Raw genomic sequence first — 12,794 nt, 5'->3', positions numbered from 1 at the left:
CCCTGAGCTCCCACCTCAGCCTCCGAGTAGCTGGGACTACCAACATGTGCCATCACACCCAATTAATTTTTTAAATTTTTGTAAAGATGGGATCTTGCCATGTTGTCCAGGCTGACACTGACTCACTATTGCTACTCTATCTTTGTGCTTTTCTGCTCTTCATTAAGCATTACGGGGTATCTTCTCTCTGTCTTACTACTCATGCTCTATTTCTTTTTCTCCTACATCTCTTTCCCTTTTTGGACTTCTCTCCACCATGTTCCCCTTCTTCCTCACCAAGTTTGAAGGTGAAAACCCATAAAAAACACCACTCAGAGAGCTTTATCTTTGAGGATGTTAAAATTGTTTGCTCTCTAGAGCTAGCTTTTCCTCCTGCTGGGGCCTGAGGTCTGTGGCAGGGCCACCACTTCCTCAAAGGCCTGAAGTCAGAGATCACATAGATTCACATCACCCAGAACCCATGCCATGTCTGTACCTCAGCAGGATGGACAAAGGCTGGGGCTGAGAAGCCAGGCTCACAGCTGGCCATGCAAACAAACAGTACTGCCTTTGAATCCTCTGGAAAAGAGGCAGATCCTATGTTAACAGGAAAAACTTGAAACATGACTCACTCAGGAACAAGACTGTCTCCTCATAGAATCACAAAATGGAATAATTCTACTCAACACAAGTAATCATCAAGTGATCTCAATCCTCTTTTACATAAGGGGCTCAGAAAGTAAAAGTCTTTTTAGGAACTTCTAAAGACTAAGCTCTCTTTGAGTTAAAGAGATAGTGCCAGGAGGTCTAGGTTTTGAAGCCCTGGTAGTTAGGTGCTAGGGTGGCTTCTTCTCTGTAGTACCATCCTGTGTAGGTCTGGTTGACATCACTGAATCTCTGCAGGCTTCAGCTTTTTCACCCACAAGATGCTTACCAAGGACCCTTTCAGCTCCAAGGTATTGTTTCTCTAAGGGACTTGGGGGCAGAATGGACAAGGTTCTTTAGTCAAAGTGAAGAGATCTAGCCTTCAGTCCTAGCTTTCCCTCTAATTTACAGTGACACTGCCAAGTCTTTAGGCCTTAGTTGCTCACTTTGTAAAATCAGGAGGCCAAGAATGAAGATCTCTTCCTAAACTAAAATTCCATGGTTCTAAAGATCCTGGGTCTCTTCTATCTTAACCCCAAGTAAAAGCAAGCTACTACATGTCACAGATACCTCTCAGTCTACATCATAGCTTGGCTTGGCACCCACTGCCCCTGATGACTCCGAAGGATAGGAGAGCTGCTGTTCAGCTGCCACAAAAGATGTCTTGTCTTCTTCCCTGGACTCATGTCATTTATTTTTCCACCTGCATATCCACAGTTTGTTCCATGAAAAACTAGTTTTGTGGTCAATTTTGCTTGGGAAATAAATAGCAATGAAGACGGAGTGGAAAGGACACTAAAGAGAAGGTAACATTAATACAAAGTTAACTAACTAGAAGTGGAAAAGCAAGTCAGCTGAGGGAGAAGTCTGCAGTAGATTCTTCAAAGTTTTTAGATTGTGGAGTTAATAGTGAGATGAGAAGTAAAAGATACTGTAGGGGAAGATGGTAAGTCTAGCTTTGCAGACATCTAGAAGGGGACTTAGTTTACTTATCTATATAACAAAAGGGCTTTTATAGATAAACCAAAGCTGGACATGTCCCAAATATGCTCAAAAGACTATCAGTTCCAAGGGATTTTAATAGTTGTTTTGCTAAAATAAAGAATAAAGAGTTCTATAGTTCCATAAGTCTGTGACATAGCAATGTAAAACGGAGATTAAATAGGTCTGATTTTGTTTTTTTTTTTTTTGAGACAGAGCCTCAAGCTGTCCCCCTGGGTAGAGTGCCATGGCATCACAGCTCACAGCAACCTCCAACTCCTGGGCTCAAGCGAGTCTCCTGCCTCAGCCTCCCAAGTAGCTGGGACTACAGGCGCCCGCCACAATGCCTGGCCATTTTTGGTTGCAGCCATCATTGTTGTTTGGCGGGTCCGGGCTGGGGACTCGAACCCGCCACCTTAGGTGTATGTGGCTGGCGCCTTAGCCACTTGAGCCACAGGTGCCGAGCCTGATTTTGTTTTTTAATACTGTGTCCCTGAGAAATTAGATTTTTTTAGGGGTTTTCAGATGAAAAGCAGAAAGCCTGTCAGACAAATCCAAAGGAGATATAACACTAACCCTGAGAAGTTTTTTTAAATGATAGGGTTTAAAGATAAGAGAACTGTGAGTCTCTGAGGTAGGGATATGCAAGAGACTATATCCCCCAAATTCGTTTTTACCATAGAATCTTTTATTACGGGCAGCACCTGTGCCTCAGTGAGTAGGGCACCAGCCCCATATACTGAGGGTGGTGGGTTCAAACCTGGCCCAGGCCAAACTGCAACAAAAAAATAGCCGGGTGTTGTGGTGGGTGCCTGTAGTCCCAACTACTCAGGAGGTTGAGGCAAGAGAATCGCCCAAGCCCTGGAGTTGGAGGTTGCTGTGAGCTGTGTGACGCTGCCACAGCACTCTACCAAGGGTGATAAAGTGAGACTCTGTCTCTACAAAAAAAGAAAAAGAATCTTTTATTATACTGTCAACATTCAGGACAGGCAGACTTCAGCCATGGTTTTTTGTAACTGCAGCTTCTTTGGTAAATAAAGTTTATTATAACATAGCCATCCTCATTCTATGGCTGCTTTCTTGATACAATGGTAGTTTTGACAGAGACATGGTCTGAAAAGCCTAAAATATTTATTATCTGGCCCTTTTCAGGAAAATTTGCTGACCCCTGATTTAAAGGAACAAGGTACAGAGAGTCCTACCTGAGTAGAAAGCATCTCTTTTCTATGTAGGAAAGTAGGACATCCCTGATGAGAAGATGCCTGTCTCTGAAAGCTTTACAGCACAGAGCAGAGGGTACAAGCATCTGGAGACAGATTGCCTGGGTCCAACCCTAGCTCTGCTATTTAATAGCTGTAGAATATATCAGTCTTTTCATCTGTAAAATGTGGATGGGTAGTACGACTACCTTTTTCATGAGGTTCCCATGATAAATATATTAATTAATAAGCTTGCAGAACAGTGTCTGACAAAAGTACTTTATAAAGATCAGTCATTATTATTTTCTCTCTCACCATATAGAAAGATGGTAAGCTTCCTGTCCTGGGAGCCTGCAAGTATGTCTAAAAGACTACAGGAGATGGAAACTTAATATGGTCTGTTCAATTTAGAACACAGACTCTAGGATTTCCAGATGCTAAAATTTTATGGCTTAAATTGTTATGGTTTTACGATTCTTTAAAGTTAACAAACTAATGATGCTGACAATTTTCCTTTATGCTCTGGGAGAATGTGCTTCTGAAATTTTTATCTTCCCTGGGGAAACTGCAATACCTCCCCTATGCCACAAGGACAACCATTTACAAAGTGTTGAGACTATTCCTCTAAGGAAAATCAAAAGCCTCCAAGAAACTGCAGTAGAATTTGGTTTCCATATCTAAAAATAACCTTGTCTGAGAATGTTTCCCTTTTTTCCTGTTATGAAATGAGACACACACACATACTCAGAATACAAATCAGTAGCCAAAACACCCTTGGCAGCCAAAGAGATGATGCTGCAGAAGAAGGCCTTGCTTTTTTGTCCAGATAATTTGAAATGGGAGAAGCAGAACTGCAGAGCTAGGAGAGAGCTTAGAGATCATTAAGACTACTGTTGTTTGTCCCCTCACATTAACCTGAAATTTAAAAAAAAAAGGAACTATCTTGCACAAAAGTGGCCCACAGTGGGTTGCAGGGAAATAGAAATGACTCAATGCTCCTGATAAGGAGCTATCAATAAAGTCCCTGTGAAATCATAAAAAAAAAATAATAATAAAAATAAAATATTTGCTTCAAAAAAAAAAAAAAAAGGACCAATGTGAACATTTCACAGATGAGATAACAAATAGATGCCAAAAGAGAGAGACTGCTTGTGGGGACCACCCAGGACTCAGTGCTACTTTCTCTAACCACAATGGCTCTCCAGGCTACCATTTATGTCAGGAGGATCTTACATGAGGCTGCAGTAGCTGCCTAGGGACCCTCATCCTGGGCTCTATCAGTCAATTCCTCTCTCAGGGAGTATTCTCATTTGTACTGGATACTATCAGAGGGCCTTTGTAGTGTTGACATTCCAGTTCTCTGAGTATTTCTGAAGACCTCTATGAGAAAATCACTGCAGAAAACTTTGCATAACTGACTAGTGGTCCTGTCAACACTATTAAGGAATGCTGAAAATCCCCTGAAGCTATACAGCTTGGGCTATATTAGGTAATACAAAAATCATGGTTTATTATTTCGTGAATCTAAGTAAAAGAAGCTGCTAGGCTTTTTGCAAAAAGTCTCATGGATTTTATACAAATGAACTTAGACTCACTTCATTCAATGGAGGCCTGGCTATGCTAAAAGGAATTCTCAGTCTGAAAGTCTTAGAATTATTAAGGCTTAATATTAATTATTAATATTAAGGATAGTAGAGCCTTGCATTCAACCTTCTTCCTTTCTGAGGAAGAACCTGGAGCCCACATAGGCAGTTTCCCCAAATTGCACAATGTATCAGTGCAGAGCTAGGCCCAGAATTCAGAGTTCACCATGCCCTGGGGCAGAGATCTTGCTGAGTCAAAGGTCTCTATAGTCTAATCCTGGGCATTTGTTATTCTGGTCTTTGTGTCCTCACTTAACTGAACCTTTTTTCTCATGAGAGAAAATAGGAATCCCATGGTAGAAGTCCCATCTCTGCCTTATAAAAGAGGCTTTGTTTATGACATCCTGTTCTTTCAGGTTCCTAACCTTAATTTTAGGCTTCATCAAACAGGATAATAAAGAGAGTATATACAGTAGCAAGATAAAACCTTTATAGACCTCTCTTCAATCCTTCTTCACTGTTATAAATCTTTCTCAGTTGCAGCACCCCTACCACCTTCAAAGGCATTGATCTCACATCACAGATGCCTTTTAGACTAATCGGTTTATTGATCATCACATTTATATGTCTGGACGAAACAAAGCTCTATGTCTGAATCTTGCCTTGACCCCTAAGTCTCCTTGTTGGTAGCTGAACAAGAGAGTGATGAATAAGTAGGAGACCTAATTACAAACAGGCTTAACAAGTGTTGGTGAAATTGAACTGAATTTGTCGAAATGCCCTGAATTTTCTGTAGCACTAGAAGACACAAAATTTGAATTCTGGGAGGGACCTTATGGGTGTGGGGTGGTCAGTCAATCCCAATTTTCTTTAAAAAATTGCATAGCCTGGCATGCTCTCACCTAACGGGCACAGTCTAAGATATGGTACACCTCCTGGTGTGGGACACAATACAACAGGGACCATACCTAACAGACACAAACATTCTAACCCAATCATTTATACCCTCATATTAATCTGAAATTTGAAAAAAAAATGGCACAGGTTTACTCATCACTTACTTAGAAGTGGGCATGAGAGGGGTAGATTTAGGTCCCAACCTTTCTGGGAAGGGACAAAAGGATGTGGCTACTGCACATTTAATGGGATTTCAGGAAAATTTCAACATGGTAGAAGGCAAGGCCTTCTGATACTCAGACTTTCCAGCTGTGGAAAGGATGGCATCTGGAGGGTACCCTATTCTTGAAGATGTGTGAGCTAAGGTTTGTTGGCTGGCTACTGGAAGGGAGCTAGAGAGATCCCTATTACTGTGCAGGATGTTGAATTCACTTCACCAAGATGAGAGAATTAAGAGTCTAATAGCTGGAGAGAACTGAAAGATGACCTAGTCTAGTTCTCTCACTTCATAGCTGAAAAAACTAAGATCCACAGCATGGACCTGAATTACCAAGGTTATTCAGAACAAAGTCTAGGCTCCAACTTTTTGCGTTTCCCTTCCTGGTCTCTGCTACCCTACAATAGGTATGCCTGTGTGTATCTGTATCCATGTGTGTAGATGTAGGAGAGAATATGTACATGCCCACTTAAATATATAATCTGACATATGTTCATTCAATTCTACCTGAGATGTCTGAGAAAACTCTTTATTGCTGACATCCCTCTCTTAGAAGAGTAAAATCAGTCTCACAAACAATAACAGAATCCTAACCTGAGTGATAACTTTTTCCCATTATGCTCTGTTCACTGGTTGGGTGGCATGGGGCATATTACCTTCCTGAGAGCCTCATCTTTCAAACTGGGATGAAAATCCACCCAAATAACTTAATAGGAGAATAGTGTAGATTAAATGAGGGTGACTATGAAAGCAATTCTCCAAAAGGTGAATTATATTGTATAAACATAAGCTGATGTTGACATCTGGGGCACTGAAAACTAAGGAGAAAATGACATTGGATGTCTTAAGGAAAAGAAAAAAAAATGAATTCTTCTAATCTACTTATTTAGTAGACTAATAATTTACAAAACCACAGACTACCAGGCCTTCTCTGGAATATCTTTCTGAGGGCTTGTCCAACCTCTGCCGGCCCAGTTTAAGAGATTAGCACTCACCACATCCAAAGTCAGTCATTCCTCTACTGGACAGCTCCAGCAAGCCACAAAGTTCTTCCTTATACAGAGTCAAAATGCCACTTAGTAATTTCTAAACATTGGTCCTCATTTTCCATTTAACCATTTTGTGTTAACAATCAGATAGGAAGGCGATAGCATCAGTTACCACACTGAACTTCCAGATTAATGTGACTGGCTGGTTTCTGGCCTCTCTGAGGACTCCCCATACATACCTTGCTCCCACAGTGTAGCTTCCACTAGGGCAGTGTTTCCTATGCTGGGGGCAATTTTGTCCCCCAGAGGCCATCCAGCAATGTTTAGAGACACTTTAGGTTGCCACAGTGAGGTTGTGCTACTGATATCTGGTGGGTAGAGGCCAGGGATATTGTTAAGCATTCTACAATGCACAGGATAGTTCCCTACAACAAAGAATTATCTGGTCCAGACATCAATAGAGCTGAGGTTAAGAAACTCTGGGCTAGGGGAGGAGCCTTCCCTGTCCAAAAACCCACAGACCTTCAGCATGTGCCCTCTCTCCTTTCCCCCAAAATGTAGTAACAGTCTTTTCCCAATCAAACTTGCTGGCCAGCTGAGTACTTCCTCCTCCCTCCCTCACTGCTTTGTGTCTCCTCAAAGCTGGGTGCAGGATCAGAAAAGATAACCTTTCCTCAATGAGGAGGGTCATTTTTTGCATAGGCAGAAGAACCTTTTAAAAATGTGTTTATATTATAAATGTCATTTTTAAAAGTTCCCTTTCCTATCTTCCTAAGAAATAAATCAGTCCCAACCAAGGGGAACAAGGAAAGGAGGAGACAGGCTGTATTTACTGAAAGCCGCAGAGGATGCTTGGTAAGTTCGGTTCTCGGTCCCGGTGTCCACTGGGAGGTGGAAGGTGCCTTCAGTGCCACAGGAAGATGAGTTCTGTGGCCAGGCCTGTTTCATCAGCAGAGTTGCTTAAGGGAAGACACAAGAATGGCATTAGGCAGAAATAAGAAGTGGGTACCACCAATCACAGACACAAAGCAAGGATCTTGTGCTGGACAGAAACATATAACCCAAGGGGCCTATTCAGACACACAGGATGATTCAGCTTTTCTGCGATGGGTGAGTAGCTTGGGAGGAGTGCTAGCATGTTCTTCCAAATGATTTGAAACCAAAGAACTTACACTAAGAAAGTCAGGATTTTCTACCCACTACAAAGATGCCCATGAATACTGCCACCTACTACTGACATTGTGCCCTAAGGCTCTGGTATATTCTTCAGCCACTTTCCCATTAACATGTAGCAACTTGGGAGCCTTTGGCTATACAGTGGGCCAACTAAGTACTCTTTAGTTTCTTTAGTTTAGTACTCGTTAGTTTCTGGAATCTCACCTGTGGATTTAATAAGTTTTAATATATCTGTGTATTTAACAAATTGCTTTCAAAGAGAGATCCACAAATAATTACCATATTACAAGAAACTTATTGGACTACCTTCTCTTCTAAAAGGTCTGGCCATGTTAACTTAAAAGGCAGGGTGATGTGGCTTTATTAAACCTAGCAACCCAGTGGGGCATCCCTTGCTAAACTCCTCCTGTACATTTAGCTGGGCCCAGATAGACATATTTCTTGCATACCCCTAAGTATCTCCTGATGAGGTACTACAAGGAGTGCCCTACCTGAGATAGCTCCTAATGAATTAGAGATGATGTTTTGGGCCTTTAAGAAAGTAAACATCAATTGAGGCACATGTGAAATAGAAATGAAGCCCAGTTTGAGATCTGCAGAGACTTCCCAGGCTGACTCAAAGCTCAGCTTGAGAAATTTGAGAGATGATAATTCATATGTTCTAAAATAGGGAGTAACTAAAACACTTACCTTTATGGTACCCTGAGGGTAAAGAGAGAGAAAATAAGGTTCCAAAGGGGAAGGAGATGCCTAACTTTTTAACTATTTCTCTTGTTATAATTCCAAACATTAGGAGAGAAATATTATTTTTCCATTTTGTTGAGACAGTGTCTCATTCTAGTGCTTGTGCTAGAGTGCAGTGGCATCATCATACTTTGCTACAACCTCAAATTCCTGGGCTCAACCCATCATCCTGCTTCAACCTCCAAATAACTGGGACAATAGGTATGCACCACCATATCTGGCTAATTTTTATATTTTTTGTAGAGATGGGATTTTATTAATGTTGTTCATGCTAGTCTCAAACTCCCAACCTCAAGTGACCCTCCTGCGTTAGCCTCCCAAAGTGCTGCAATTACTGGCATGAGCCACTATGCCCAGCCAGGAGAAATATTCTTTCTTTCTTTTATTTTGAGACAGAATCTCAAGCTGTTGCCCTGGTAGAGTCCTGTGGCATCATAGCTCACAGTAACCTCTAACTCTTGGGCTTAAGTGATCTTCTTGCCTGAGTTTTTCTATTTTTAGTAGAGACAGGGTCTTGCTTTTGCTCAGGCTGGTCTCGAACTTGTGAGCTCAAGCAATCCACCTGCCTCAGCCTCCCAGAGTGCTAGGATTACAGGTATGAGCCACCACACCTGGCCAGGAGAAATATTCTTAACCCAAATTTCTAATTATGGGAAAAAGAATGATTTTAGCAATATTTTTTATACTCAAATAAGTAATAAGGTCTTGGGAGTCACAGATATTGGGTGTTTTAAAATATATTAGCAGGAGATGGGGCCGCATTGGCAACAGATATACTTGAAACATTTTAACAAGGGGCTAAGGTAAGACAGGGTGGTATGAGAAGAAAATATGCCTGTATACAGTCTAATTCCACCAGGACAAGGATATTTTACCCCCAAAGAAACACTGTAACCCCCTCTGTCCACCTGGGTAGCGGGTAATGCCTCTGGATCCTTCAATCATGGAAGTACCAGGGCCAGAGAAGGTAGGAGAGTCTCTTGTTTTTGTTAACCGAAGGCTAGAACTATGGCTATTATAGGCTGACTCTGAGCTTGCATTAATGGCCTGCAATATATACAGCAGATGTTAGAAATGAGAAGGAAATCATGGGCAGGAAAGTGACACTAAAAGGAGAATTCTGGCAAGAGAATTGGAGACCCAAGAGAACTCCATGTAGAGTCCAGGGCCTTTGTTAGACATCAAGATGTGGTTCTGCAGACAATGTAGGAGGAGGAGCCCTTTTTTTTTTTTTTTTTTTCAGAGCCTCAAGCTGTCGCCCTGGGTAGAGTGCCGTTGCATTACAGCTCACAGCAACCTCCAACTCCTGGGCTCAAGCGAGTCTCCTGCCTCCGCCTCCCAAGTAGCTGGGATCACAGGCGCCCGCCACAACACCCGGCTATTTTTTGGTTGCAGCCGTCATTGTTGTTTGGTGGGTGCGGGCTGGGGATTCGAACCCGCCACCTTAGGTGTACGTGGCTGGCGCCTTAGCCGGTTGAGCTATAGGTGCCGAGCCAGGAGTCCATTTTAAAAGCAATCATCTTGGGTTTCTTTTGTGGAGGTAATAGAGGGGGATGAAGAGTCCAATTAGTGTTAAAAAATCTTATCAAGATGTCTCCAAATTTAGAAACTGCCAATCTACATGGCTGTAAAGCTGTGGTCACTCAAAACAACTCTCTAAAAAGTGAAACATGTAGCTCTGAAATGTCATATACAGCAAGCCCATGCCCTTGAGACCCCATAGGAACTCCACCAAGGGCAGAAGGCCTGAATATGGCTATAGGAATTGGGGGAATTTGGAAGTTCTGTTCCACTCCAGTATTTTCCTCTAAATAGTACATCCTTTACCACAATTGTTATCATAAACCATTAAGTCTGACATTTGCCTGAAGGACTGTGTGACGAAGTAAGTAAATCAAAATGAACTAAAGAGTGCTGAGGCCTACACTGAATTCAGCACTGAGGGGAGCGCCGCGGTAGACAGGAATACACATAGGTCATGGTCACCGCACACAAAGTACTTATGGTCTAGCTGAGGATGCAACACAGCCACACGCCAACCAGGGAGTGAACAAGACAGCATGATACACAGTAAAATAATGTTCCAGATTAACCAGGAAGAAGCAATGCAGCTGTGCCTTTGATTATGCCTTTTCCAACTAATCACATGAACTACACTCTATGTTTTTTTGAATAAAAGAGTATTTTCTTCTGTTTTCATTTTAAAGAAAGCAAATTAGTACTAGTATTTTCTGTACTATATTTGAATATTTACAGTTTTTTTTTGGCTGGGGCTGGGTTTGAACCCACCACCTCTGGTATATGGGGCTGGCGCCTACTCCTTTGAGCCAAAGGCGCTGCTCTATATTTGAATATTTAATAATTTAAACAACTGAATAAATGTGAAAATGAAAAACAAATAATAGCTGGCAACTTGACCTCCCCATTTGTTAGTTGTACTATATGATCTAGCTCCTCCATGTACCATCCTAAAGTAAAACATTGTTGGTGGTAGCGATTCAGAGCTCAGCTGTAGGAGTTAAGACAGTTCCAACTGAAACTCACAGAGCTATGGGATAGACAGACTGCTCTGACAGGCATGCCTGCTCTTGGGTGCCTGAAAGGTACTACTTCCTAGAAATGTTTTTTATTTCAAACTGGCTGGTAGTTAAATATAGGTGTATACACATGTCAAAACATTAAGTCTGTACATTTAAGACTTAGTGTACTTCACGTACTTTACTGTGTATGTTACACTTTACTGTGTATGTTATCCCTCAATTAAAAAAAAAAAACAACAGAGAGAACCCTTGGCAGTGAAGGGGCATGCGCCCAGTCACAGCATGCTGCCCACATCTAGGTGCTGGGTTGTTCACTTCCCTAGATACGGTGCCCTCACGCCCTCTGACACTTGAACAATCTGTTAAGCACACTCACAAGGAGAACAGGCAGCAAGGGACCATCATCCTGAACAACGTACTGAATCAGGACATCTGAGTTTTAGCCTGGGCTCTGCCACTTATTAGCTGTGGGACCTTGGGCAAGTCACTTAACCTAAGCTTTAGTTTGTTGTCTCATAAAATGGCAATAATAATCATTCCCTGACTGCTTCATAATACTAATGTGAGGGTCAAAAATAAAGTGTCATCCAGTCTTATGGCTTCTGGTTACTCTTTCTATTTCCACAGTTATGCACAGCTCCGATCTGACCTCTTAATATCTCTCACCTGAACTACTGTAACTGCTTCCTCACTGTTCTGTCTTTAAACCTGCCCCTTCCAACCTCCAACGTATCATTCAGAGTGATATTTCTCAGACATAAACTTAATCACAAAACTTTCTTTTTCAAAAACATTCCACAGCTCTCCACTACCTACAGGCTACAGTCTGAGCTGCAGCATAGCATTCAATGTCCCCTAATTTAGTCCCCCTGATCTAGTCCTAATGATCTCTCCAGATTCTTTCATTGTTTTCACTCTCCCACCCATACTATAGCCACAGAATATGCCGAGGAACTTAACATCTGTGTTTTTGTCTACACTGTTACTTCTTCTGGCATGTCTCTCCCCAAACTCCACCTAGTAAACCTTAATCCATCAATCATGAAGTGAAGACTCTCTTCTGCTATGAAGGCTTTTCTTCTCCCAACCCCCTAATCATAATTTCTTCATACATCTCACATAGTTGACTAGCCTAGTCTCTATGATTCTTTTTTTTTTTTTTTTTTGAGTCAGAGTTCCACTTTCTTACTCTCGGTAGAGTAGCATAGTGTGAGAGAGCTCACAGCAACCTCAAACACTTGGGCTCAAGAGATCCTCTTGCCTTAGCCCCCGAGTAGCTGGAACTACAGGCACCCACTACAGCGCCTGGCCATTTTTTTAGAGACGGGGGTCTCGCTCTTGCTCAGGCTGATCTCAAACTTGTGAGCTCAAGCAATGCACCTACCTGGGCTTCCCAGAGTGCCAGAGTGCTAGGATTACAGGCATGAGCCACTGTGCCTGGCGTCCTTATGATCTTAAAAGCCCCTGTGCTTGATATCTTATCTATCTCCCTATTAAACTATGAGCTCCTTGAGAATAAGGACCATTTCTTATTGGTCTTTGTAACTTTGAAGGGTCAGCTTAGGACCTGGAAAATAATATTTTGTGAAGTGAAGACCTCTATCTATCCACACTCTTTATGCATATCTACTTCAGATATTCTAATCAGAAGGGTCTCACTCTGTCACTCAGGCTGGAGCACAGTGACATGATCAGGGCTCACTGCTACCTTGAACTCCTGGGCTCAAATGATTCTCTCGCCTCAACCCCCCAAATAGCTAGGATTATAGGTGGATGCCATCATACTCAGCTGATTTTTTTTTTTTTTTTGAGACAGAGCCTCAAGCTGTCCCCCTGGGTAGAGT

General features: G+C 42.0%; 1 protein-coding gene across 1 annotated transcript in view; it reads right to left on the bottom strand.

Annotated features, from left to right (window-relative positions):
* Nucleotides 1-12,794, bottom strand: part of FAM168A (family with sequence similarity 168 member A) — a 209,902-nt gene that overhangs the window by 10,732 nt on the left and 186,376 nt on the right. The window contains exon 4 of the mRNA XM_003780915.2: nt 7,324-7,449. Within this exon, the coding sequence (XP_003780963.1) occupies nt 7,324-7,449 (126 nt within the window). The remainder of the gene's footprint in view (nt 1-7,323; nt 7,450-12,794) is intronic.

Source organism: Otolemur garnettii, unplaced genomic scaffold (genome assembly GCF_000181295.1).
Source record: "Otolemur garnettii isolate 467f Iridium unplaced genomic scaffold, OtoGar3 scaffold00001, whole genome shotgun sequence".
Classification (NCBI taxonomy): domain Eukaryota; kingdom Metazoa; phylum Chordata; class Mammalia; order Primates; family Galagidae; genus Otolemur; species Otolemur garnettii.
The sequence above is the reverse complement of the archived record's forward strand: the minus strand, read 5'-3'. Positions and strand labels throughout refer to the sequence as shown.